Below are 25,938 nucleotides of genomic sequence, written 5' to 3'. Positions count from 1 at the left end.
GAACCTGTGCAATGGGAAGGGGCGGGGCGGGCCCGACCATTAAAGCTCCGCCCCGGGCCCCGTAGCGTCCAGCCCTCCGGTTCCTTTTAGAGCCCGCAGGTTGCTCCACACTCTGAGAAATTCCAGCTCTCGCGTGAGGCGCTACTTTAAGCTGGAGTCTGTCCCTTTAAAACCCTTCTGTCGGCGGCTAAATATTTGGTCTTCCGGCATGCGCAGAGCGTTGTGCAGGGGAGCGCCTTCCCCTGAGCGCGTGGTGGACCTGGTCGGGCTTCTGGCGCGATCCCGGGCTTGTGTGTGGGGCGGTGCAGTGATTGGCATTGGAGCCCCAACGTTTTACTCGAAAGGGGAGACGACGCGGGCTAATATCGCGCTTTAGGACAGGCGGCTGTGGGGGGGTGGGGGGAGAAGAAAGTGGAGATGCTGGCGGTGTCCGGGGGTACTCTTGGACGCCTGAAGGCCGTGCAGCCGCAGGCTTTAGGTCTGTGGCCTGGTGAAATAAGCAGAAAGTAGGAGTGAGCTCCGCGGACCTTTGATGATTAGTGAAGTAAGAGCATGAGGGAAAAGGCGCTACCTTCTTGCATTTTTAACATCTGGCCAGAATCTGCCCTCTACCAGCAATTCCCTTACCTTGTGTCAAACTACCCTCCCTCCGTCCACCCTGCACCCTCTTCGGCATAACTGTTGCTAGGGAACACTGCACGTGGGCTCCTCGGCTCTCCTCCAGCTTAGATCCACTACTTTACTAAGATGCTTTGTTGTAGTTCTCTTGGAAATTCTCCCCCAGTTCTGCTAGCTTATCTTTTTCCCTTTTACTGGGCAAAATATAATATTCTTTTTAAGGCCAGTTCTACAACTATGCTCTTGATTACGTTGTTTTTCAACTTCTGTGACTCTTCATCATTTATCTTGCCCAGTGCCATCAGTCATCTTACTAAAACATCTTTTTGGACTGCGCCATTTTCCATCAGTGGCCATCCACTGACCAGTCGATGGATTCTAAGTCCTTGACAGGGCACTAAGTGTCTTACATAGTTTGTTACTAATCCAGCTCTATTTTCCAGAGCTGTACTAGAAAACGTTTTCTCCTACTGCTGAGTCTCCGGGCTGTTCAGTTTTCTCTAACACATTGCATATTTTGTTTGTACATTACTTATGGTACGACTTGGCCTCGTTTCTACTGCTGAACAATTTTGAGGACTTAGAAGGCCACTTGCATTACGCTTTTACTGATTCATCATAGGCAGAAGCGATCTTTCTTCCTTCTCACTCTTACAGCTCTTATTTTGTACTAGTTGTTTCATTTATTCAACAATCACTGTTGATTGCTTGCCTACAAAGTGCTTGACAGTGTTCTAGATATGAACTAGTCAGTGAATAAAGCTGATAAGTTTCTTGCTGTCATGGATGAAAGTGAGGAAGAGAAATAAATTCTGCAAACTTTTTCACGGGAAGGGGTTAACCACAACTTCTCTTTCTGGTAACTAACTGACTGAGTGCCTTTTTGTTTCTTTTGTAGACATTGCTATTTAAGAATGGAAGAGGATCCAGATTTTCAAATAAGGTTTAGTTCTTTGTGTTTCATTACTGATCATGTTGGATTTCATGGCACTATAAAAAGTTCACCAAATGACTTTGTTGTTACTGAGATTGATGAACAGGGACAGTTAGTTAATAAAGTCATTGATGAACCTATTTACAAAAGTAGTAAAGTACTCCCTGAGCCAAATAATTTTGCCAAGAAAACAAAAATAGGTTTTCAAAATTTATCCTTTGAAGAGGGAAGCAAGGAGAAAGGCAGTACTTTGGTGTGGTACTCTGGTGATGACCAAAATCGTCAGTCTGGTTCAGAAAAGGAAGATACTATCAGTGATGGAATTTCCAAAGATGAAGAAGAAAAAGTTTATGCATTAGGCTCTTTGTTAAATGAAAATACTAATGAATTACTGAATCAGTTTGCCTGTGATATAAAAGAGAAATGGAATTCTAAAAGTGAGCTAAGTGGACCATCTCCTGAATTCTCTGTAGGCAGATTCCTTGACAAGAAACAGAGGGCTATTTTGCATAGTGCTATTAGGCAGAAATTTCCTTTTTTAATAACTATAGGAAAAAACACTGAAATTGTTGTAAAACCAAATCTTGAGTATAAAGAACTCTGTCACTTGGTGTCTGAAGAAGAAGCATTTGACTTTTTTAAATACTTGGATGCAAAAAAGGAAAATTCCAAATTTACCTTTAAACCTGATGCAAGCAAAGATCACAGGAAAGCTGTACACCATTTTGTGAACAAAAAGTTTGGCAATCTTGTGGAAACCAAATCTTTTTCTGAAGCTAATTGCAATGCTGGTAGTCCAAATACAGTGATAACAGTAAGATTTCGTGAAAAAGCACACAAGCACAGGAAGAGATCTGTTGAATGCCAGGAAAGAAAAGTCATATATACAGGTAATTAAATAAATCATTAATGATTTTCTTTGATAAACTTAGTTAAAATTGTGACCCAGTGAAAAATCAGTGAAGGCTGAATAATTCAAATGAACAGACTTGTCCAGAGGGATATTGGAATAAATCATATGGGTCTTCTTTAATGGACAATCAAGACTTTCAAATTACACTGATTGTAAAAATTAACCTTATTGGGGATAGTGTGGTTAACACAGACGTTTATAGTTAACAGTTACAAATATGTAAGGTTGAAGCAGTTATTTTGTGTTTATATTTTTTGGAGGTAAATCTTGATATCATATTTTGAAAGTTAATTAAAATTAACTATTTGGAAATAAGCAGAATATGTTTGCCATGCTTGGGAAAGTGAAGAGAATACCTTGTATTCTGAAACAGTTGAAACTCACTATCCTGAAAACTTACAGGGAACTCCTTCCTTTGGCTCTGTCAGTCTTTTAGAGAAGAGGTTCTCAAGTGTTAGCATGCGATAAAATTACCAAAACTTCTTAAAACAGATTTCAGAGACCTGTTCTCAGAGTTTGGACCGTGGAGCTGTGTGGGTTTTGCTTTACATTATGACTTTAGTTCATAGAAAGATTTATGAACTTGTTGATATCTTTAAAACTTAGTTTCTATAAATGTAAAAAAAATGGAGAGAATAATACCACGGGCAAGTTACTTAACAATTCATAACTTTTGGTTGTACTCTAAAAATGAGGTAATAGTAAAGTGTAATTCACAATGATATTCTACGGCTTAGAGGACATAATGAATGAAAATGTTTGATACATGATAGTTACTCAAATGTTGACATCTTTCTGTCTGGTTGTGTGGCTTGTCTTTTCCATGAAAACTGCTAGTATAGGACTTGACACCTGACACATGCAATAAAAGTTAACAGATAAATCCATCTAGAAGGAAAAACAAAACTAGCTTTACATGTAGAGGAAAGAATTGCTTATAGTGATTTAAGCATCTATATCTAGATTTTATACTACTTAATATTCTAAAAGCATCAATTTGAGTAACTAAAAAATTGTGGAAAAATTTTATTGTTTGTTTATATTAGGTTTTATTAAAACTATGAATAACTGGGGGGGGATATGTTAGAGGGAGGAGTTGATGGTTCACCAGAGGATACTACAAAGATACCAGTATACCTAAGTCTAAGAACAAAGAAAAAGATGTCAGCTTGGCCTAGCCCAAATTTTGCTTGGACCAACCTTTTGTAACAACAAAAGTAGCTCACATAATAAAAAAAAATTTCCTTAAGAAGTAGACCCATCAAAAAAAAAAAAAAACCAGAACACTTTTTTAAAACTATTGTAATATATATAGAACATAAAATTTACCGTTTTAACCACTTTTAAGTGTGCCTTCAGTGGCATTAAGTACTTTTACATTGTACAACCATCACCACCATATACCTTCAGAACTTTTTCATCTTTTCTAATCGGCACTTTGTTCTCATTATACAATAACTCTCCATTGTCCTCTAACCCAGCCACTGGCAACCGCCATTCTGCTTCTGTCTGTATGCATTTGAATACTTCAGGTATCTCCTGTGAGGGGAATCGTATAATATTTGCCCTATTATGATTGGTTTATTTCACTTACAGTCTTCAGGGTTCATCTGTGTTAAATATTTTTTTCTTTTTAAGGTTGAGTAATCTTCCATTGCATTTATATGCCCCATTTAGTTTATCCATTCATCTGCCAATGGACATGGGTTGCTCCTATCTTTTAGATGCTATGAACCTGGTCATAAAAATAGATGTTCAAGTCCATATTTTCAGTTTTGTTTGTTTTGTTGTGTTTTGGTGTATACCTAGAAGTTGAATTGCTGAACCAAATGGCAGTTCTATGTTTAATTGAGCCAATGCCATACTATCTTCCTAAAACACAGTTTTGAAGAAGTTTTATGAAAGATTTAAGCATCAAATGCAGTTTTGATTTTAGATATTGTATTTCTCAGCTCTGTAAGTTTTTTTTTTTTCCTTAGGTATTCAATTTCTTATATGTTCTTGTTTTCTTATAATCTTTGGGCCTATTTCTAATAGGTCTTTAAAAACATTTGTCTACTAATTCCATCTCTATCAATTCTGGGTATATTTTTATTGACTGTCTTTTATTCGGGTATGGGTCATATTTGTGTGCTACTTTGAATGTCTGTTAATATTTTTTGAGGTGAATCATTGGGAGTTCCTTATTGAGTGTCTGGATTTTGTTGTCTTCTTTTAAAGAGTATTGAACTTTGCTTTAGCAGGTATGAAGTGATTTGCAGCTACATTTGAGGATTTTAGTTTTAGTACAGAAGGTATAGAATAAACTCTACACCAAGCCTGTCATATGTTCTACTATTATATCTTGATCTTTCTGTGGTTTGTACTGAATGCCCTTGATTTTTGCCACACCCTGTATTCAAGGATAGGTGCATATATACATACATTTTACATCTTCTACTTTCTGAGTCATGTTTATATTTAATGTTCATTTTTCTTAGAGCACTCAGAGAGAAGCCCTTGTATCTTGCTGATGACAGATACAACAATTAAACAAAATATAAATTATTCTGCAAGAAAATTTGAATTTCAAGTTTATGATTTGGGTGGAGAGAGCAGTACTTGAAGTATCTTATATGTAAATATGGTGATCTGAGGATTGCAGCATTTTGTCAGTCTCTGGAAAGTTATATAAGTCAATGCATTGTTTTTTTTCTTTTTTGTTTTTGTGGGCTTGGTCCTCCTCCCCACCTCCACAATCTCCCTCCCACCCTCTCTCTCATCCAACAGATGTTTTAAATGTCTACCATGAAGCAAACAATGTTTTAATCACTGGCTTGCTGGCCTGGAACTCCCAGTCTGTGGGATGGACACACAGCAAAGAGATAAATTGTAATACATGGCGTTAAGTGTAATACGTGGAGACATGCAAGATAAAGGAATCAGTTCCTCGTGAGGTTCATTTACTCATTGATTTAACAAATATTTGAATACTTACTGTGTGTTAGACTGAGGATATAGTAGTCAATAAAACAAACACAATCCCTGCTTGAGAGCATTCAGCCTTGGGAACCTGGAAAGAATTTGAGGAAGGGCTGCTGGTGGTGTTGGATTGTGAAGAACTAATAGATGTATGGCAAATGAAATGGAAGGAACAGGTATTTTAGATGGAGACTCAAATGTGCAAAAGTGCAAAACTGTGGAACTCTCTAGTCCATCCAAAGATTATAAGAAATTCCCTGTGTCAAGATCACAGGATATGTGACTGAAATGGCATATGTGGGACTGAAAAGGGAGATGGGGCCTGATATGAATGCCAAATTAAGGAATTTGAGTTTTTTCCCTTTAAAACCCAATGTTAATTGGCTTTTAATGAGCCAATTAATAATTTGAAAATGACTGCTGAAATCTATGATTTTGTATTTTGATTAAAAAATACTCCTTATTTAAAATAATGGTTTGATTCATTATATTAATCTGTTAGTCTGCTAAGAATGTACTTGATGTATGATAGCTGCTTTTTTTGTAACTAGGGATAATTTTTGTTTCAGCCTTCACCCTGCGAAAAGAAAATGTAGAAATGTTCGAAGCAGTCGGTTTTTTAGCTGTCAAACTTGGTGTGATACCTTCGGATTTTAGTTACGCAGGCCTTAAAGACAAGAAAGCCATCACCTATCAAGCAATGGTCGTTAGAAAAGTGACTCCAGAGAGGTAATAAGACATTACTTGATAAGAGGCAACTTATAAGTAAATATAAGATTAAGCTCAGAATAATACTAAAAGCATGTTAACCTCACTAGTGTTAATTTGTTGAGTACAGGCTTACTGACCAGCACATTCTGTATTGATAATATAATTATCTTCTATGCATTTATGTCTTAAATTTACATTGCAAATATAGGTGGGTTTAGCATAGAAACTCTGAGAAGTGGATGATTTTAAATGATCAAAATTGTCTCTAAACATCCTATTTTATATTCAGATGTGCATTTATATTCAGGACAGTGTGTTACAAATTTTTTTCTAGTTACTATAATGCTTTTATACTTTTATTTTTATGCTTCCTTGTATTTAAAATAAATATTTGTTAAATAGAAAGTAAAGTAGTCAACTTTAGCCTCCCTTCAGCTTAATCAGTTTTCAAAAGTACTTTTTGTAATTATAAAAGAAATACATATTCACTGGAGATTTAGAAAATAAAAAAAATGTTGTGTAAAAAAGAAATTAAAAGTCACTAATAATTCCACTACTCAGAAAGATCCACAATAATATTTTGATGTACTTCCTTCTATAATTTTTTCAGAAACTGTACTGCAAATGTACATTGTACAAAGACTTTATATATATGAAAATCATATTGTATATGCTCCTTATATTTTACTTATAAAAATAAGATAATTTTAAGAAAGTTTATGTCATGAAATATTTTCAAATTATTTCCATTACTTAGGCTAATTTGTTTAACATCCCCTCTACTTCTGGATATAGAAATTTGTTTCACTATTTCACTGTAAATAATATTGTGATTAATATTATTGTACCGAAACCTGTGCCTTATAGATACTTTTCAGAAACTTGAACCATTGGGTCAAAATTGAGCCTAATTTGATGTAATGTCTTATTAAAGACATTATTTATTTATTTTTTTTTAGAGATTGGGAAAGGGAAGGAGAAGGAGTGGGAGAGAAACATCAACATGTGGTTGCCTCTCACACGCTTCCCACTGGGGACCTCACCTGCAACCCAGGCATGTGCCCTGACTAGGAATCGAATAGGTGACCCTTTGGTTCACAGGCCAGCACTCAATCTACTGAGCCACACCAGCCAGGGATAATTTGATGTAATATTGACATTTATCACTTAGTCATAAGGTGTTAACTATCCACTATTTGCAGGTAAAAGCTTCTAAGCTCTAGTATGTGGGACCAAAAAGAAGTGTATGATTTTTGTCTTTGTCGTCAAAAGTACAGTATAGGTAAGAGAGAGAAAGACTTTAGGTGTTAAAAGGTATTTAAATGTTAAAAGCTAGTTTTTAACTATGAAAGACAAATTTTATTGGTTCCTGGAAGGGAGGTTTTTACTTTGGCTTGTAGGTATGAGATTTTAATTACCCATCAAGTAATAGTAATATTTTAGCCTATGCTGAAAATCTGAAGATATATTTGGAGGGGCAGTAAGCCAAATGGTCAGAAAGAGAGACTGAGGAAAAAAGGAACAAAATTTAAGGACAGGAAGAACTAAGGAACATTTAAGAAATTGTATCACTTAAACTATGAAGTCAAAAGGCCTACAAAGACTGAGGAATGACATTAGGAATCTATGTTCCAGTTCTTAAAGTAACCGGTTCATATAATCTTATAATAATGGGTTCTGTGCACATTTGTTGAAATAACATTAACTTTGGAAGATTCAAAACAAATTTTTGTTTTAGTGTTGTGGTATATGATTACCTGGCAACTGTCATTTAAAACATAAAAATAAGACAACTGTAATAGCATAATCAGTAAAGTATATTAAAAATAAAAATAAATAAACAAAATACTTCAAAACTTTATACAAAAACCCCATAATTTTTGAAATACAAGATTTAACTGATTCTATATCATTTATCATTTACAGGTTGAAAAATATAGAAAAAGAAATTGAAAAGAAAAGAATGAGTGTGTTTAATATTCGGTCTGTAGATGATTCCCTTAGACTCGGTCAGCTCAAAGGAAATCACTTTGATATTGTCATCAGAAATTTGAAAAACCAAATAAATGATTCTGTAAACCTGAGAGAGAGGATTTTGGAAGCAATAGAAAATGTTAAGGTAAGAAAACTCAATTTTAAGAGAGTATTACAGGAAAATCGGTACAAGATGTAGTCTCTATTTCATATTTTGCTGTGTGTAAGGCACACTTTTTGCCCAAAATTTTGAGGGATGTGCATTATGCATGGGTAGTACCTAAAATACCTTGTATTTTGTAATTATTTGTTACATAAAATTTCTTGTAACATAATATGTTCAAAAATAAATGCTAAAATTCCTTTATAATACAAAAAACACATATCAAAATATAAATAAATAAATAAATAAATAATTGAATTTAGAAAATTAAAATGAAAGACTTTTTATTGGAAGTTTGGGCCCACAATGTGGGTGCGCATTATACATGGCAGAATACAGTATGTTGAGGCAAGAAGGGAAACTTTTTATTTACATGTATAATTATTTTTTAAAATGATAAATTGGGCCATTTTGCTTATTTAAAAAAATTTTTAGTACATTTTTTATTGAAACAATCTCTACAACTTAAATATAATTAAAAAAATGAAGTGTATAGAGTTTTCCAGAGATGGGGGTAAAATAATCTGTGTAAGAAGAATGTTGTTTACTGTCTGCGTATAGAGTGATATTTTAGAGAAATGCATTGATTTTTTTAAAACTTTGTTGAGTAATTCTTTACAGAAATTGTTGGTAATTTAGTATATTACTTTGTAGAATTATACATAATATTTTTTCTTTTTAATCTAATTTTGAATTCTGTTTTAATATATGCAAATGAAAAATTGTAGGCATTGTATTATGTTTTACATTAAAAATTACTTAACACATATTTAAATGACATTTGCTAGGCATTTAAATGTACACATACAACCATAACTTTCAGTCCAATCAGCTAGACTATGGATCAGCACATTTTTTTTTCTATACAAAGCCAGATAACAAATATTTTTGGCTTTGTAGGCATATGGTCTCTGTTGCAAATACTGTATTGCTATTGTGCAGATGAAGCCACAGACAGTACATAAATGAATGAGCGTGGTCATGTTCCAATAAAACTCTATTTACAAATACGGGTGTTAGACCAGATTTGACTTGTTAGTAGTTTGCCAACTCCCGGGTTAGACCAGTAATTCTGAACCTGTGGGGCTTTGAAATTTCTCAGCAGTCAATCTCTACTCCCAAACCAATTAAAGAAGAGCACTGGGGGGCGGGGGGGTGTGCACTGAGGCATGAATATGTTTAAAAGCTCCCTCAGTGATTCTGCTCTATAGCCAACATTGAGAAACACTGATCTAAGTTTCTGACCACAAAGACTTGTTATATAATTTTGTGCCTCCCTTCCAGGAAAGCAAATAAAAACTTTTTAAACTAATATTTTGCCATATAGTCAGGAAAATATCTTCCAATTAAAGATTTTAAATCCAGCGCTTTCACATATATATAGGAGTTCTCTGATTGTACACTCTATGTAAGGTTTTTTTCTAGATCAATTTAAAATTCTTTATTTCTCCCTGAAAACGGTTATTAAAATATTTCTTATAAAAAAGAGGGGATGCAATATTATGATTTATAAGAAATATATACTTGGTCATTCATATGTCCAAAGTATATTTTCCATATGTTTGGTCTTCATCTACAGTTCCTGGATCACAGCTCCTCAAATGCTGGGAACTTCCTACGTGTTGAGAGTGATAGGACTTGCCTGTTGCTATAATTAGGAGACTTTGGGGAAGCCCCTAAGGATAGGGACTGGTTGCCAGTGGGGCCAACCTTTTGATCACAGGGTTGTAACTTTTAGTACCACTCACTGAACTAGGAGTGAGGAGGGTTGAGGGATGAGGGGCTGAAGGTTGAAATCAATTGCCAGTGGCCAATGATTTAATCGATTATGCCCTGTTACCAAACCTCCATAAAACCCCAAAAGGACAAGGTTTGTTTGGAGAGTTTATGGGCTGGTGAACTCCAAGTTGGAGATGCAGGGAGATCTGTGTACCTGGAGAGGGCATAGTAACCCTGCATCCCTCCCCCCATACTTTTTTCTATGCATGTCTTCATCTGACTGTTCCTGAGTTACATAACTCTGAGTTTACAATAAATTGGTGATGTGGTAAGTAAAATGTTTCTCTGAGGTCTTCAAGCCTCTCTAGCAAATTAATCGAACCCAAGGAAGAGGTCTGGGGATCCTCTAATTTAAAGCAATTTGGTCAGAAATACAGGTAACAACCTGGACCTTCGGCCTGTGTCTGAAGTCCAAGAGTGTTCATTGTAACCACCAGTCTAGAGCAGGTCGTCAGAAGCACATGTGCAGCCTGGGGCTGTGACTGACCTGGTGTCTGAAGGTGGTGGGGGTGAGGCAACGCTTAATCCGTAGAATCTGATGCTATCTCTGGGTAGGAGGGTCAGAATGGAGTTGAATTGTAGGATGCTCCTCTAACGTCAGAGAGCTGCCTGTCGTTGTGGAAACCCCCTCTCCACACTGAAATTGGGTGCTCGGAACACCAAAAGAGGGGGTTTCTCTGAACTCTGATAGTGTTTATTGCCTGTCTTTCATTTGGTAGTTATGGATATACAACTGCTCATTCTAAAATCCCCATTTGGAATAATCTTGGGGTTAGCTAACTTTCCTTCAGTTCTCCTGATAAGGGGAGGGATTTAAGAAACCCTGAAGTCTTTGAGGTTTTGTTTTAGAAGGTTATATTGCTGATGGCTATAAACCTTGTTATTGCAACCCTAAGTAATTAGAAGGGGTAATTAAGATTCTTTTGGCTGTTCTAGTATATTATTTGGTGTTATCTTTTTCAAATTTGAAAAATTAAAATACTAACTATGAGATTTAATGCAGGGAGTACTTCCTTTATCTGCACTTGTTTTTTGTGAATGGCGTAAGGTAAGGGTGCCTTTGTACCATGCTGATAACAAATTAGCTGAGCATCTTTTATTAAACAGTCCTGGAGTTGGTGCTCAATACTAATTGTTGAATGAATAAATAAAGTGAGTGTGGAAGATTCCTATCTTTCAAGAAACCATCTGGTCTCATTGTTTTCTTTGTGAGAAGGTATTTAACTACTGCTCAGTGTTTTTAAGTGGACACAGTAGTGAACTACAATTTTCTGGTCTTGGTAAAGTGATGCCATGCCCTTATCTTGGCCCAGGCTTTCAGAAACTGAAATTACTGAGTAATGAACTCGATGTATAAAGAAACGAGGACTTGCTGGGTTTGAAAATAAATTCCAAGCATGTCAGGCAGCAGAGGGGTCTCAAAACCAGAAAGAGCTTCAGGGCAAAGATCAGATCCAATACTAGGTAGTCAATTCACTCCAGTTGTCCCAGACTTTCCCCATTTTACCACCAAAAGTTCCACATCCCAGAAGACCCCCGAATAATGTGAATGAAAGCTGACATTTTTAAAGCTTTTTTCGCTCATCTTATTTTCTTACTTTTAATCAATCATTCTTCTCCTTTCTATTCTTTAACTGTACAGCATTTCTCAAACCATTTGGTTACCACATTTATAGTGTTGATTATAGGGTTCTTTTATTAAAATACATATGAAGAGGAAGACTCTTCTTCTTAGATCTCCTAGATTACATATTCTGAGGTAGTAACTGTATTTATTTGTCACTACCCTGAGATCAGGGTAGTGACAAAGAACCATGGACTGAGTGACTTTTAAACAACAGAAAATTATTTCTCATAGTTCTGGAGGCCAGGGACCTGATATTAGGCTGCCAACATGGTTTTTTTTCATGGTATTATCACGTGGCAGAAAGGAGAGTAACCTAGCTCCATGGTCTTTTCTTATAATGACATAATCCTACTCATGAGGGCTCTGTGCTCATGCCCTATCTCCCCAAATCCTCACTTTTACTCACCGTCACACTGGGGGGTAGGATTTCAACATAGGAACTTTGAAGGGACATAGGCATATAATCCATAACAATATACCTTTAATTATTTTTTTTTTTGCTATTCATAGAATAAAGGGTTTGTGAATTACTATGGGCCGCAGAGATTTGGGATGGGAAAGAAAGTTCATACAGATCAAATTGGATTGGCTTTGCTGAAGAATGAAGTGGTATGTATTTTTTAAAAAATATGATCTTTCCTGTTTTCTCAGTCGTACTTACATATAAGCCAACTCCTTGCTTTCTTAACCCAGCATATATACACATGTATACCACACATACGGACACTGTGTACTGCATCATTGAACACATATTGAACAGCTACTATATTTTTGGTATCACATTATAAGAAAGCATGCTGTATGCAATGTCCAGTACTGTGGAGACTTAACGGAGAATTGACCAACACTCACTAAATTCTTAGTGAACTGAATAGAGGATTTAGAGGAATCTCATACCTTACAAATCAGTTGTGTGGGAGAGGCAACCGATTGATGTTTCTCTCACACATCGGGGTTTCCCTCCCTCTCCTTCTCCCTCCCTTCCCTTCGACCTAAAAATAAATAAATGAAATCTTAAAATATATCCATAAAAAGTTGACAATTTTAAAAAAGGTATTGGCAATGATTTTTAAGACCAAAGAATTCTTGAGAACATGAATGAAATCGGTGGCTTGCCAGCCCCTTACCCTTGTTTTCTTCCCTGTTTTTGTTGTGTATGTTGGTCAAGTCTGAGTTTTATGTCATCACTTCACCCTTGTAATAATACCTCTGTAACAGAGGTACAGAATGACTGAAGAAGAACTATGGCATGTGTGGGAGGGAGAGCACTTTTTCTTGTCCGTAATATTTTAAACTTGTATATAAGATTGCTCTGTACAGAAGTTTACTTCTAAATTTAACATTGATTGTTTAATTTTTGGAAGCTTAAAAATAACATTGCAGTATCAAATATCATTTGTTAAATGTCTGTTTCTTTAAGATGCATTTTGAAAAAGGAAGTCATTTGTAATTTTTATTTACCGTATGTTTGCTCGCTTGATTTTTAAAGGTGAAGGCTGTAAAATTATTTCTTACACCAGAAGATCTGGATGATCCTGTGAATAGAGCAAAGAAATATTTTCTTCAAACTGGTATTTAAAAGTTTCTTTACTCCATACATAGCTATGAAGGTACATAATATCAGCAGAAGGGTGTTCATTACAACATAAATGTAGATAAGAAATAGATTGTAATGGATTGTAATATATTGTATGTTTAATAACTCTATTACATGCCCTTGGAGCATGCAATGGAGTATGTCCTAGGTACTCCATTTTTGGCTCGATCTTAAGGACTTTTGTCTGTTCTAAATCTTGCTTGAGGGGAGGGTAGAGGGGAGAAATGGCATCTTAGTTTTTCTTGGTCTGAATCTGAGGAGGTAGGAGTTCCCAGTTCTAAAGTGGTACTGATGGAAGTATAATTCACTACAACTTGAGTAGAGGAAAAAAAAAACTAAATAAAAGAACATTTGTTACATCTGGTACTTTGTGCATTGTGTTCATTGCCATTCAACCCTGACTGCTGATTTTGAAAACTAGCTCAATATGATACAATATATGCAGCGTGTTTAATAAGAAACACTAAAGAAAACTAGTTAGGAGTGGGTGTGACTCTCAGCTTTAGTACTTCCCAACTATAGGGGCTTGTGCAAATGATTTAGACTCATTGTTTTAGTTTCTTCATCTGTAAATTGAAGCTAATAATGGCACCTAAAAGACCATTAAGAGATTTAAATGAGATAACAGATGTAATGCTCTTAAAATAGTGCCTGGCACATACTAAATACTGAATAAATATTTAAATTATCTAATTAATAATAACATATTTAAATAAATATATAAATTATTTAAATAATAATAACAGCAACCATAGTATTTTAGATTCTTTCAAATATGTGGTCTATGTATATGTGCTTACTGATTCACTTACATTGAAAAAGACATCAGTTTTCAAAAAAATCCATTATTTTAAATTATGTCCATATTATATATATGTAATTATTTATAGGAGAGAAATATTTTTATGCCACATAACAATCTATAAATAGTACAAGCATTTCAAATTGTTATAGGTAATCTAAGTAATTCTAAAGAAAATTCAAAGTGACTTATTTGTTTGTCTCTATTACAGAGTCCCAAGAAGATAATTTCCTTATGGCAATGATTTTTAAACTTTAATGTTTATAAGAAACCTGATACAGTTAGTAAAATGCCCATTCCAAGGCCCTACCTGAATCAGCATCTTTACAGTAGAGTCTCTAATTTTAAAAAGAATCCCACCGGCAAGACCCAATAGTGTACTGGAGGGATCCAGATATCAACCCTTTCTTATTCATAAAATTCTGTGTAAATGTTCCTAATAGCTCTTTTAAAATCTCTAGACTCAGAGGGTTATTTAATGCCCTTTTTGAACTTCTCTAAGTAACTGTAAATTAGTTTATCTTCATTCTGAAGCAGGAATTACTAATACACTTTTGTTATTTTGTTTTTAAAGCAGGGCAAGTGAATGGATCATATGATTAATGATTATTAAAAACAAAAACAAAAAAACCTTTCCCTGGCTTGTGTGGCTCAATTGGTTGGAACGTTGTCCCGTAACTGAAAGGTTACAGGTTCAATCCCTGGTCTGGGCATGTACAGGAGGCAACAAATCCATGCTGCTCTCTTCCATTGATATTTCTCTCTCCCCTCCTCTCTCCCTTCTTAAAAAAAAAAAAGAAAAAAAAAGTCTTAGATTGAGAATAAAAAAATTCAAATTTAACTAGGTTTTCAGTTGGCACTGAATATCTTCGTATTCAGGTGTAGAAGATAGCACAGTTCATTGACTGTCATTTAGAGAGCATAATAAAGGTCTTTTATAACTGACCTTTAAATAAAACTGGTTGACTAACTGATTTTCTCTTTATTGCAGAGGATGCTAAAGGCACGCTTTCATTGATGCCCGAATTTAAAGTTCGAGAGAGAGCATTGTTGGAGTCATTGCATCGCTTTGGCATGACCGAGGAGGGTTGTATACAGGCGTGGTTCTCTTTTCCCCATTCTCTGCGCATTTTCTACATCCATGCGTATAGCAGCAAAGTTTGGAATGAGGCAGCATCTTACAGACTTGCAACCTATGGATCGAGAGTGGTGGAGGGTGATTTGGTCTGTTTGGATGCAGATGGTGATGAGGAGCATCTTCCAAATAGTAAAGTAAGTATCACGTCACCAGTGTCTCCCAAGAGTAGTTACCACAGCAGGAACACTCATTTTCAGAAGCCCTTATTCTAGAAATAATTTAAAAATAAACATGGATTTTATTTCTTTTTAACTTATATTTGCTCATCTCTTGCTTCCACTGTGCTGTCAGATGAGGTTTAATACATGTCGATAAATGGAAAAGTAAAATAGTCAGTGGTATGAGGTGAAAGGTAAAAAGATAGTAAACCTTCCTTTGAAGAACACATTCTTTTAAAAAATTACACAAGTAATGCACACAACAGTTTCCTTAAAAATAAAAACCGAAACATTGCAGACGAAGCTGCCATTCCTGCCACCACTCTGCTGGGGTTCCTTCCCTGGCCTCCAGAACCTCAGCCTCTGTGTTTTGGCCTGTTGCCATCTAGATCTTTTTCTATGCTCTCACATAAATATCCACAGAAAAGGAGAGTTTTTTTTCTATTAGTTAACACCAAGAAAAGAAAAGACATGGCTTACAGGCTTAAAGCTTAAAAAATGAAAAAAATAGAGTAAGGTATATAGGGCATGTAATGTTGTCTATTTCTTTTATTTATAAGCGCAGTTTCACAACTTGCTTTTTCCTTCTTAACAGTATCTTGGAGACATTTATGTTCATTTCAAGTAATGGGATCCTATCTCAAATTAACTGAGCAAAAAGCAGACTGGAGTTTATTGGCCCTTATAACCAAAAGTCCGTAATTGGTTCAGGCCCAGCTATACCCAGGGTATTACTCAGTGTCCTACATTATTGCTCATTTTCTTCATCTTTCAGCTCTGTTTTTCTGTGTTAGAAATCTAGCAGCATCATAGGTTTTGTTTTACCTCGTGTGAATGGAAGAAGAGCAATGTCAGTGGCCCTCTTTTGAGAAGTGATAAAAAATTCTAAGTCTTTTTTAACATTTTCCAGAACGTGTCCATTTAAATATTACCTTAGCAATATNCCAAGTAATGGGATCCTATCTCAAATTAACTGAGCAAATAGCAGACTGGAGTTTATTGGCCCTTATAACCAAAAGTCCGTAATTGGTTCAGGCCCAGCTATACCCAGGGTATTACTCAGTGTCCTACATTATTGCTCATTTTCTTCATCTTTCAGCTCTGTTTTTCTGTGTTAGATCCATTCTCAGTCTGGCTTATTTTTTTTTTGCAGCAAGATGGTTATTAACAATTCTAGGCTTATTTTTCAAAAGCCATGGAATTGAGTCTCAGTGGCTAGGAATGGCTTGGCTTGGGTCACCTGCCCCCAAACCAATCACTGTGGACTGGAGTACATGATACATAAGACACATACATAAGGATATATGATACATAAGGTCTTCTTCCTGGAACCATCCCACCCAAACTGCATTTGAGACCTGGGAGGGGGACTCCCTGGAAATGCACTATCAGAAGAGAGGTAGCGAAGGCTGAGAAGTCAGAACAGCAGGGGTCTGCTTTACTGTTCCATTACATGGATGGCCTTTGAGTATTTAGATAAGAAAGTAATTATTAGGAATATAAATTACTAAGAATGGTTATTTAGCTGAGGCACACACTCTGAAACTGTGTAGAAAGAAATCTAGCAGCATCATAGGTTTTATTTTACCTCGTGTGAATGGAAGAAGAGCAATGTCAGTGGCCCTCTTTTGAGAAGTGATAAAAAATTCTAAGTCTTTTTTAACATCTTCCAGAACGTGTCCATTTAAATATTACCTTAGCAATATATTATTTAGTAAGTTAGCCGTTTATAATTCAGATTTGCAGAAGTTAGAGGGTACTTTCCCAAGATACAGCAATGATCTCTGGAATGTATATATTTTATAAATGTCTGTATTCAGCATAACATTTGCAAAGAGGTTTGTGATTAGAGTTGCATCAGCTTTTCTTTTGGGATGGGAAAGAGAACATTGTCTCCTTTGTATCTTGCAGTTTCCTTTTATTAGCAGCAAAAAGTGTTTTTATATGCTTTAAGACCAATCATTTTTGCTTTATTAATTAGCAATGAGAAAAGAATAGTCAGGACTTAGAGGCACAACTTAAATTATGAAAAGGGAAAAGGTAGAATAAGATTTTTAATAAATGGTATATAGGGCATGTAATGTACATTTATAATAAAAAATGGTAGGAATATAATCTGATTCCCTTATTTATCTTCAGAAGGGAAAGGAAAGAGGGAGAAGGAGAGAAATATCAATTTTGGTTGCCTCTTGTGAGTCCCCTGCCGGGAACTGGCCTGCAACCCAGGCATGTGCCCTGACTGGGAATTGAACCGCGATTATGTGGTTCGCAGGTCTGCGCTCAATCCACTGAGCTACACCAGCCAGGGCTCTGATTCCCTTATTTTGATAGGATTACTAGGCTAACAGGTATATCTTTATTTCAGGAAATTTGGTAGATTCTCTTATAATTTTTTTGTGAGGAAGACATAGAAAGGTGAGTTAGACAATTACATTAGTTAGGTGAATTCATATTTGAGGAGCAGCTATACAGCAAAAGCGTGTTTGTCAATTGATATTAACCTGGAGAGAGTTCTCTTAAAGCAAAACATGGTCTTTTGTACTTGACCTTATTTGTTCAGTATTTTCATAAATGACTTAAATTACAGTATGGTAGGTCCACTTATGAATTTGGGAAAGACAAAAAGCTGGAAGTGATGGAAGGGAAATCATAGTCCCACATATGAGTGTTTTAAGTCAGATCACACCTGGAGTTTTATATCCATTTCTGAGTGGAACAGTTAAAAACAGGCTATTTACCTATAAATAAGCAAACTTGAGTAAAAAACACTCACAAAAAAGGAGAGACTTTATTGATAAAAGTAGAGAATAGAGGGGAAAGCAAGCAGATTTGGAAGAGATCTAGACGCTGCATTACATGACAGACGCTTCGGGAAGGTGGGAATGCTGTCAGGCCTTGTGGAACGGTGGCGCTGCCTTTGGGCTTGAGCTCTCATGTGCAACAGCAACCAGGATTGTTCTGTGGTGTCCCGTAGCAACATCGCTCAAACTTAATACTGTGTTTTGTCTTGTACAGTGCACACTTTGTTGCCCAAGTTTTTGAGGGGAAAATAAGGATACACATTGTACGTGGGTATAGTGGTTACATATCATGGGTACAATATTCCTGTGGGTAATGCACACAAAACCGTGGGTGCGCTGTATGCACAGCAAACATGTACAGGCACGTGCCTCCTGCATGTGATACCTGTAACTATTCTGTGAAGCACATTTTGAGAAGCAGCACTTCCCATGGAGCATTTCCATAGAGTGTGATATTCGTTGGGGACAGAGAGGGGGGTGGTTTCATAGAAGCAGATTTTTGATTCAGCCTATGTAACTTAGAAAAACATTGTTGGTGACCCAGGTGAAAGTGTCACCTTGAAGTGTTAAACTGCGAACCATCATCTGTTCCAGCTTCAGTTGTCAGGTGTTAGAGCATGAAGACTCAAGTCTAAATTTTTATATAGTTTGCTCTTCCAGAAACAGATTGTGATCTTGTTGGGTATACATACGTTCAGCAAAGGAATCAAAATTATACATAACATGCCCTGGCTGGTGTAGCTCGGTGGATTGAGCGCAGGCCTATGAAGCAGAGGGTTGCCGGTTCGGTTCCTGGTCGGGGCACATGCCTGGGTTGCGGGCCGGGTCCCCAGTGGGGGACACGGGAGAGGCAACCACACATTGATGTTTCTCTCCCTCTCTTTCTCCTTCCTGTCCCCTCTCTCTAAAAATAAATAAATATTAAAAAAAATTATACATAACAAAATTAGGGGGAATTGAAGGAATTTGGAACATTTGAGAATCATCTGTGTTTTACATCATGTTTTTTTTTTTTTAAAGGTTCATCTAGTAACTGAAGAAGAGGAATCGGCTAATACATATGCAATACATCAGGTAAATGTGCCTTAAAGATTATTAGTATCTCTTAGATCTAAATGTAGACGTGTCCCCAAGGGACAAAATGTGACTAGTCTCCCTCCCCCACTTTTTTTTACCGCTCTTCTTAGTTTACAGTTATATGAGTTTTCATAAATGTGTACAGTCATATGAGTATCACAAAAATCAAAATAAAGAACAGTTTCATTTCTCCTCAGAATTTCCTCAGGCCACTTTGTAGTCAACCCCCAACCCCTAGCAACAACTCATCTGCTTTCCATCCCTAAGGTTTTACTTTTGAAAGAATGTATAAGTGGAATTACATGGTGTATGGTCTTTTGTGTCCAGCTTTCCATTAGCATAATGAATGTGAAGCTCATTAATATTGTGTGGATTTCAGTTTTGTACCTTGTTACTTTTTCAACTTCCCTCTGGTACTCTTCAAGAAAAATGTGTGGAAGTTATCAGCAAAGGAAGAAAACATAAAATGCAGTATTTACTCATAAGCAACTGAGAAAATCAAAATTACTTTTACTTTCTCTTGTTTGCTTTCAAGTTTTTAAATAAGTAAGAAGAATGTAAAATTGTCCACTAAAATACCAGTTATGTGATTGAGCAGTAAGGGTTATTCTTTGGGTTACAGAAAGAATATGCTTTTAGGATTGTATGATTGCATAGAGATTAAGTCTTTGTTGGTTAATGAAATGTACCTTCACTTCTCCTTCTGTTCCTGTACCTTAGAAGTAGTTTGTCTAATAATACCTGACTTGATGGTTACATTGGTTATTGAGTCTTAATTTTAGTAGGCTGATTGTCTGTTTATATTCTGAGACTGTTTTGTAGGTCTAGGTCCCTGTCATAAAAGTAAATTTAAAATATGGTCATATGCTGTTCCTGAAGGCTGTGTCATGTATCTTTTTTTCCCCTTCCCACACACAGGTGATTCTTCCAGTGCTTGGACACAATATTCAGTACCCAACGAACAAAGTAGGCCTGTGGTACCAGGAAGTGCTTAGCAGAGATGGACTGCAGACATGTAGGTTTAGAGTGTCGACTCTGAAACTCAATGTTCCAGGATGCTATAGGAAGATTTTGAAACAACCCCATAATATCTCATACCAATTAAGAGAAGAACAGGGTACTGATGTCAAAGCAGAAGGTTCCCATATCCATGAAGCAACTTTATCTCTTCTGATTTCTTTTGATCTTGACGCTTCGTGTTATGCTACAATTTGCCTGAGGGAAATAATGAAGCATGACGTTTAAAACCGTTATCCTTGATATAACATCTATATGTTTCTCTTTAAAGGAAAGGGAGCTAAAATTTCTTGCACATCCACCATGTACTAGGAGCTTTATAATTATCTCCTTTAGTTACATGATGTCCAGGTGAAGTAGGAATTTGTTGCTAATATTCTGTAAGACATGTAACTAGTAAGTGACAGTGTCTGAGTTTAAGACTCCAAAGCCTGTGTTTTTTTTTCTTTTTCTATTATCTAACATTTCAGTGACCTTTATTCTGTGTTATAAAAGTTACACTCTTTCTAGACTATAAGGAGTATATAATACTGCAAGATAACATTTAAGAAGAAAGTTTTTGGAGTAATGTTTATATCCTTTAGCTCCTTGCTTAGAATATAAATGAAACTGATTGTAATGAAAGCATATAGTTGGAGATAAAGATAGATGAAGCATTTTGTTAATTATGATTGTTCTTAAATATTTTTGAAATTATTGATAAGAAAAATATATTAGGAAAATGAAATCTCTCTATTTATGATAGCTACCTCAGGGTAGTTTACCCCTTTATGAGACAAATAATCTTCGATGAAGATTGAAATAAAAACTTTTGTATAATTTTTCTATCTTGTAATAATACTTTGATCCTCAACTTTTTTTCTATTCCCCATTATCTAAAACACAGACTTCAGAGTCAGGCAGATCTGGGCTCAGACTTCAGGTCTGACATTTAGTAATGACTTTGGGTGTGTTACTGATTGTTTGTGAGGCTCACTTAAAGAACCAACATATCACCCATCTCGTAAGCAACAAATAATAGGACTATCTCTTCTTTTTATGTTGCTGGAGAAAGAAAACATTTGGCCCATTTAGAAATTTAGATACATATATTTGTTGGTTTAAGTATTTCACATCATAAATCATCCTTAACTACTTTATATTACTTTTTTTTTTCAATTTTTTAATTTAATTATTTTTCAAGTACAGTTTTCTGTCTATTACTCCCATCCCTACTTTATATTACTTAAATTTGAGGGGAAATGGGATGAATCGAGCATTCTTTTATTACCGGTAACATATAATGAAACTTTAAAAGCAGTATACATTATGTATTAGTAACGTGGCACATTTATATACTTTAAGTAAATCAAAGCATTTCAAGAATATCAGCATAAGGAAATAAAATTCAAAAGAAGAAAAAGAGCCATATACAATGCAAAATTTGCTTATTGCAGCATTTTATATGTAATGAAAGAAATTAGAACTAGTTTGAAAGCCCAGCATTAGATAACAAAAGTAAGTAAAATGACACATATCAACTTGATGGCAAACGTGCTAATTATTAAAAGTGATGATGATGGTTTTAGGTAGAAAACACTGCCCCTTAAAGCAGAACATAAAAATTTGTAATTTATGTACACTGTATGTACACTGAATGCAACTTTTTCAAATGAGAGGCCCTTTAGCATAGTGATTAAAAAGGGTGGATAACTGGAGACAAACTCCCCAGTTTGAACCTGGACTCAGCCACTTATAGCCACATGGCCTGGGACAAGTTATTTAAGCTTTGTGTGCTTCAGTTTCAACATCTATAACATGAGGATCGTAATACTCCTTCCTCTTAGGATTATTGTGATGATTTGTTGAGCCTATAAAGCCCCTTAGAACAGTGCATTTTAGGAATAATAGCATAAGGAAATAAACATCTACAGGAGCAAGTTTGGGAAGGAAAGAAAAGGAAAGGAAAGGAATAAGTAAAAAGGAAAGAGGGATGATCATCTGTTAAGATAATAGGGTGTTTGGATATTTTTAATACCAAAAGTCCCTTTTTTGTCATTACATATTTTAATAATAAATAAATTTAGGACACAAAATGTAGAGTTTGTAATTCCATGAGTTTGAAAAATTACCTTTATTTTAATGTTTATTGAAAAACAAATGATAAGTAGTAACACATTTTAGAAAAATATTTACTTCATTTTATATGATAAATTATATTCTGTAAATATAATCAGAAAATGGATTATGTAGATTATTAAATCCCAGTTTTCTTTTAAAGGTCGAGTAGCAATTAGAAAATGTGAAAGCATGAAAATGTGCTTTGATTGATATTTTTTTTGCCTGTAGATGGCACTATAATTTTAGATATCTTTATTACTTTGGCCGTGTATAAAGAAAGGATTGCTAAACTTGTTTGAAGCCATCATAAAATGTATTTGGATAATGCAGATGGGGAGAATTATTTTATATACCAATAACATTTACCATGTTCACTGATTTTTTTCATTTTAAGGACTTGTAAGTTAACTTTGGACCAAATGATGATCAGGTATTTGCAGTTTTACCAGGGCATTTTAGGCTTTCATGAGGATACTCTTTCAATAAGTTTTAATTTCCAAAGTTGCATTTGAAACTGAGCCACAGTGCCTCAGGATTATGAGGGTAAAACAAATGGAAGTATTTTTATTAAGATAAAAACACTTGAATTTTTAGAGTCGTAATAAGCTGAAAATCATATGGAACTTTTGATCCAAGTATCATTTATTGAGTATCTGTTGTGTCAGGCGAGTCTCTCATTTTAATTCATATACCCACCCTTTACACAGGTGGTGTTCTCCTGTTTTTGAAGATGAAAAAATACTGAATGGTTTACTGACCTATTCAAGGTCAAACAAGACAGTATGTGGTTAAACTTGATTATGCTCCCCAAATAGGCACTGTTTCATCTGTCTAACATTTACCTTCTGAAAATATGTTTTTTTGGTTAACAACCCATTCCTACCAACTTAATATTACTTGCCATTTAATAATAAGTATATTGGAGCAGAGACAAACAAGATTTCTTTTGAGCTTCTGAAACCAAACTAAAGTAAAGGAGAGCGATTGATCCTTCAGGAGATTCCCAAATCATTTTGGTGTAGTTTTCAGAATATTCTGAGACTTGTATCACAATCACAGGCAAAATCATTGTAGGTAGTAAGAAGTTACTTGAAATTTTACCTGGCACATTATTAGACGTTATTGGGGGAAAAAACAACAGTGAGAGAGTTACTTCTTTTTCAATTCTCTTTCAGTCCTTTAACCAATCATTCTGTTTAAGGCAAGGAAAAAGCTGATCAATACTAGTTTTCATATGTTTTATCACTAAAACTTGTCAATTTACCTTTTGAACAGAGACAGCTCAGGTCTCAGGCTCAGTAATACTAACAGGCAACAATATCTAATGGGAATTTAAGAAGATTGCTTTGTTTTACTGAATTTATTTTTCCAGTAATCTTTTTTACTTATGGCAAATAATCCATATAAATTTCCATTTATATGACATTCCTTTAAAAAATAAAATTAATTTTACAGGTGATTGTATGGCATGTGACTTGTATCTCAATAAAACTGTTTAAAAATAAATTCAATTTTAACTGGCCAGTGTGGCTCAGTTGGCTGGGCATTGCTCCACAAAGGGAAAAAATAAATTTAATTTTAAAAAGAGGGACTCATTTTAAAGGTGATGAGGAAATACTAGTGTAGGTGTAGCAGCGGCCGCAGCCGCACAAGAATGCTTGGAAAATCCCGGTGTAGCTGTGAGTGCCTGGACTCAGTGAGGGGCTCTACCACTGCGTTGGTCCGTGGCTTCACTCACCCACTGCACTTCTCTGCTGTGGTGAGCCCATGTTTGAGGTGATGTTAGTCATCATTTTTTAGTCCAGGACAGTATTGCATCACACAAACAATGAAAAAATGTACAAATTCAAGGTATGAGCACAAGTACTGATGATCATATGCTATATCTTAGAATTTCACCTGTAGGGTCTTTATTTTAGAAACACTAAGAACAGGGTATAGCATCTTGTTAATTCTCAATAAATGTCAGCTAGTGTTGTTATCATTAATATTGGGTTGGCCAAAGGATCCATTTAGTTTTTTCTATAAAATAAAAGACACGTTTTTAATTTTCACCAATAATTTTATTGATTTGGATATTTTTAGTATGGCGGCTATCTCCTGGGTGGTATAACATTGATTGCTCTCAGTTAATGTCTCAATTTGATCCCTGTCAACTTCAATTAGTTTACTCAACTGTGGAGCATTGTCCAACAAGAAATCTCCAGCATGAAACTTCGCAAACCACTTTTGACACGTTTGACCAGTCGCAGCGCCTTCTCCATACCGTGCACAAATCTTTTTTTGTGTTTCTGTTGTATGTTTACCTTTCTTGAAATAATAAAGCATAATGTGCCAAAAATGTTGCTTGTTTTCTCTCATCTTCAATGTTACAATGGCTACACAAAAATTCACTAATTTTGATAAGGTTTTTCAAAATGCGTGCTGATATGACAGCTGTTACAATACGGTCTACACAAAATTGTTTCAAATGAAGTTAATGATGACTACGCTACTAGAGGCATCTTGCAAAAAAACCCCTGAATTTATCAGCCAACTCAATATTATATCACTGTGCTCTCTGATGAAGAGTTTTACAATTAAGTGGTTAGGGACTTTCCCTTGAGATCTGATCTTACTCTGTCTTAATATAAAGTAATTATAATTTGGCAGACTTTTTTTTTGGTAAGTAGAAATAACTATTTCTAAATCTGGGAATTCAGCAGTTCAGTCCAATTAAGATCTTTAAGAGGGATTTAGGTCACTGTTCCTCAGTATTTTCTGCCTGGGACCCACCATTAAGAAGCCAAAACGAAAATGAAGGCCTTAACAATACAGAATTTTCTTGCATTAGTGTAAGGACAGTAAAAGAGGTTGAAGGAAAATGTAGGAGTAGGGAAAATAGGACTTTTCATTTTTTTCTGTTTCTGCAATGTGTGGGTATTTATTTTTGTTGTTGTTCAAGTACAGTCGTCTCCATTTTTCCTCCCACCACTCTCCCCACCCCGACCTTCCCCATCTCCCACCCTCGATCCTACTTCCTTTGGCTTTGGATTTTTAAAGAAGAACACATTTGTGTATTAATTTTGTAATTAAAAACCTTGAAGAATATTTAAGGTTCAGAGAAGGTAAGGTGAAGCAATTACATTTGGATGATGATTACATTTTTCTTTTGGAATTTCCTTTTTGGTTCATGCCAACATATGGCCGGAGAGAGAAATCTTTGTGTTGTACATTTTGATAGCACTAATGGCAGTTAAAGTAAGTAGTTTAAATTTTAGTGCCTCTGCTATGGATTTTGCTTTCAGATTTAGAAAGATGTTTAGGGATATGTTAATATGGTATTGTTTTAATCTGATTTTTTCTAAGCCCTCTGCTTTACATATTTTTGATAAACCACAAAGCAATGTCAAATATATGACTTAATAATAAATATTTAAGTTCCCTTAAATTAAAGGTGCTCTATAAGATATAATGGGGAAAGACAAAAATCAGGTACCATCCCTGCCTTTAAGGGATTACAATTTTATATCCTTTAAGCTATCCTTTGATTTGAAATATCATCTGCATAAAGAAAACACTGACTAAA

At 35.4% G+C, this 25,938-nt stretch overlaps 1 protein-coding gene across 4 annotated transcripts; it reads left to right on the top strand.

Moving 5' to 3' along the window:
- The first annotated feature begins 196 nt into the window (after positions 1-196).
- On the top strand, positions 197-20,816 carry PUS7L (pseudouridine synthase 7 like). 4 transcript variants are annotated; one of them, XM_037061070.1, is made up of 9 exons: positions 197-544; positions 1,517-2,442; positions 5,996-6,155; positions 8,064-8,256; positions 12,191-12,289; positions 13,170-13,251; positions 15,071-15,351; positions 19,197-19,250; positions 19,451-20,129. In XM_037061070.1, the coding sequence occupies exons 2-9, from the start codon at positions 1,533-1,535 to the stop codon at positions 19,517-19,519; spliced, it is 1,848 nt and encodes a 615-aa protein (XP_036916965.1). In that variant the 5' UTR covers positions 197-544; positions 1,517-1,532; the 3' UTR covers positions 19,520-20,129. The 4 variants fall into 4 exon arrangements, with proteins under 4 accessions (XP_036916965.1, XP_036916963.1, XP_036916962.1 ...); XM_037061068.1 differs by lacking the exon at positions 19,451-20,129 and adding an exon at positions 20,172-20,816 and having other exon boundaries at positions 199-478; XM_037061067.1 differs by lacking the exon at positions 19,451-20,129 and adding an exon at positions 20,172-20,816 and having other exon boundaries at positions 199-544.
- The last annotated feature ends 5,122 nt before the right edge of the window (positions 20,817-25,938 follow it).

The sequence above is a fragment of the Sturnira hondurensis genome, unplaced genomic scaffold (genome assembly GCF_014824575.4).
Source record: "Sturnira hondurensis isolate 20B ecotype Veracruz unplaced genomic scaffold, ASM1482457v3 Scaffold0013190, whole genome shotgun sequence".
In the NCBI taxonomy this organism is placed as follows: domain Eukaryota; kingdom Metazoa; phylum Chordata; class Mammalia; order Chiroptera; family Phyllostomidae; genus Sturnira; species Sturnira hondurensis.
This window is presented reverse-complemented; position numbering and strand designations above follow the sequence as displayed.

Coding starts and splice junctions, on each gene's coding strand:
- PUS7L (XM_037061068.1), top strand. CDS start 1,533: ATGGAAGAGGATCCAGATTTTCAAATAAGGTTTAGTTCTTTGTGTTTC. Junction 6,156..8,063: donor AGAAAAGTGACTCCAGAGAG/GTAATAAGACAT, acceptor TATCATTTACAG/GTTGAAAAATATAGAAAAAG. Junction 13,252..15,070: donor GAAATATTTTCTTCAAACTG/GTATTTAAAAGT, acceptor TCTTTATTGCAG/AGGATGCTAAAGGCACGCTT.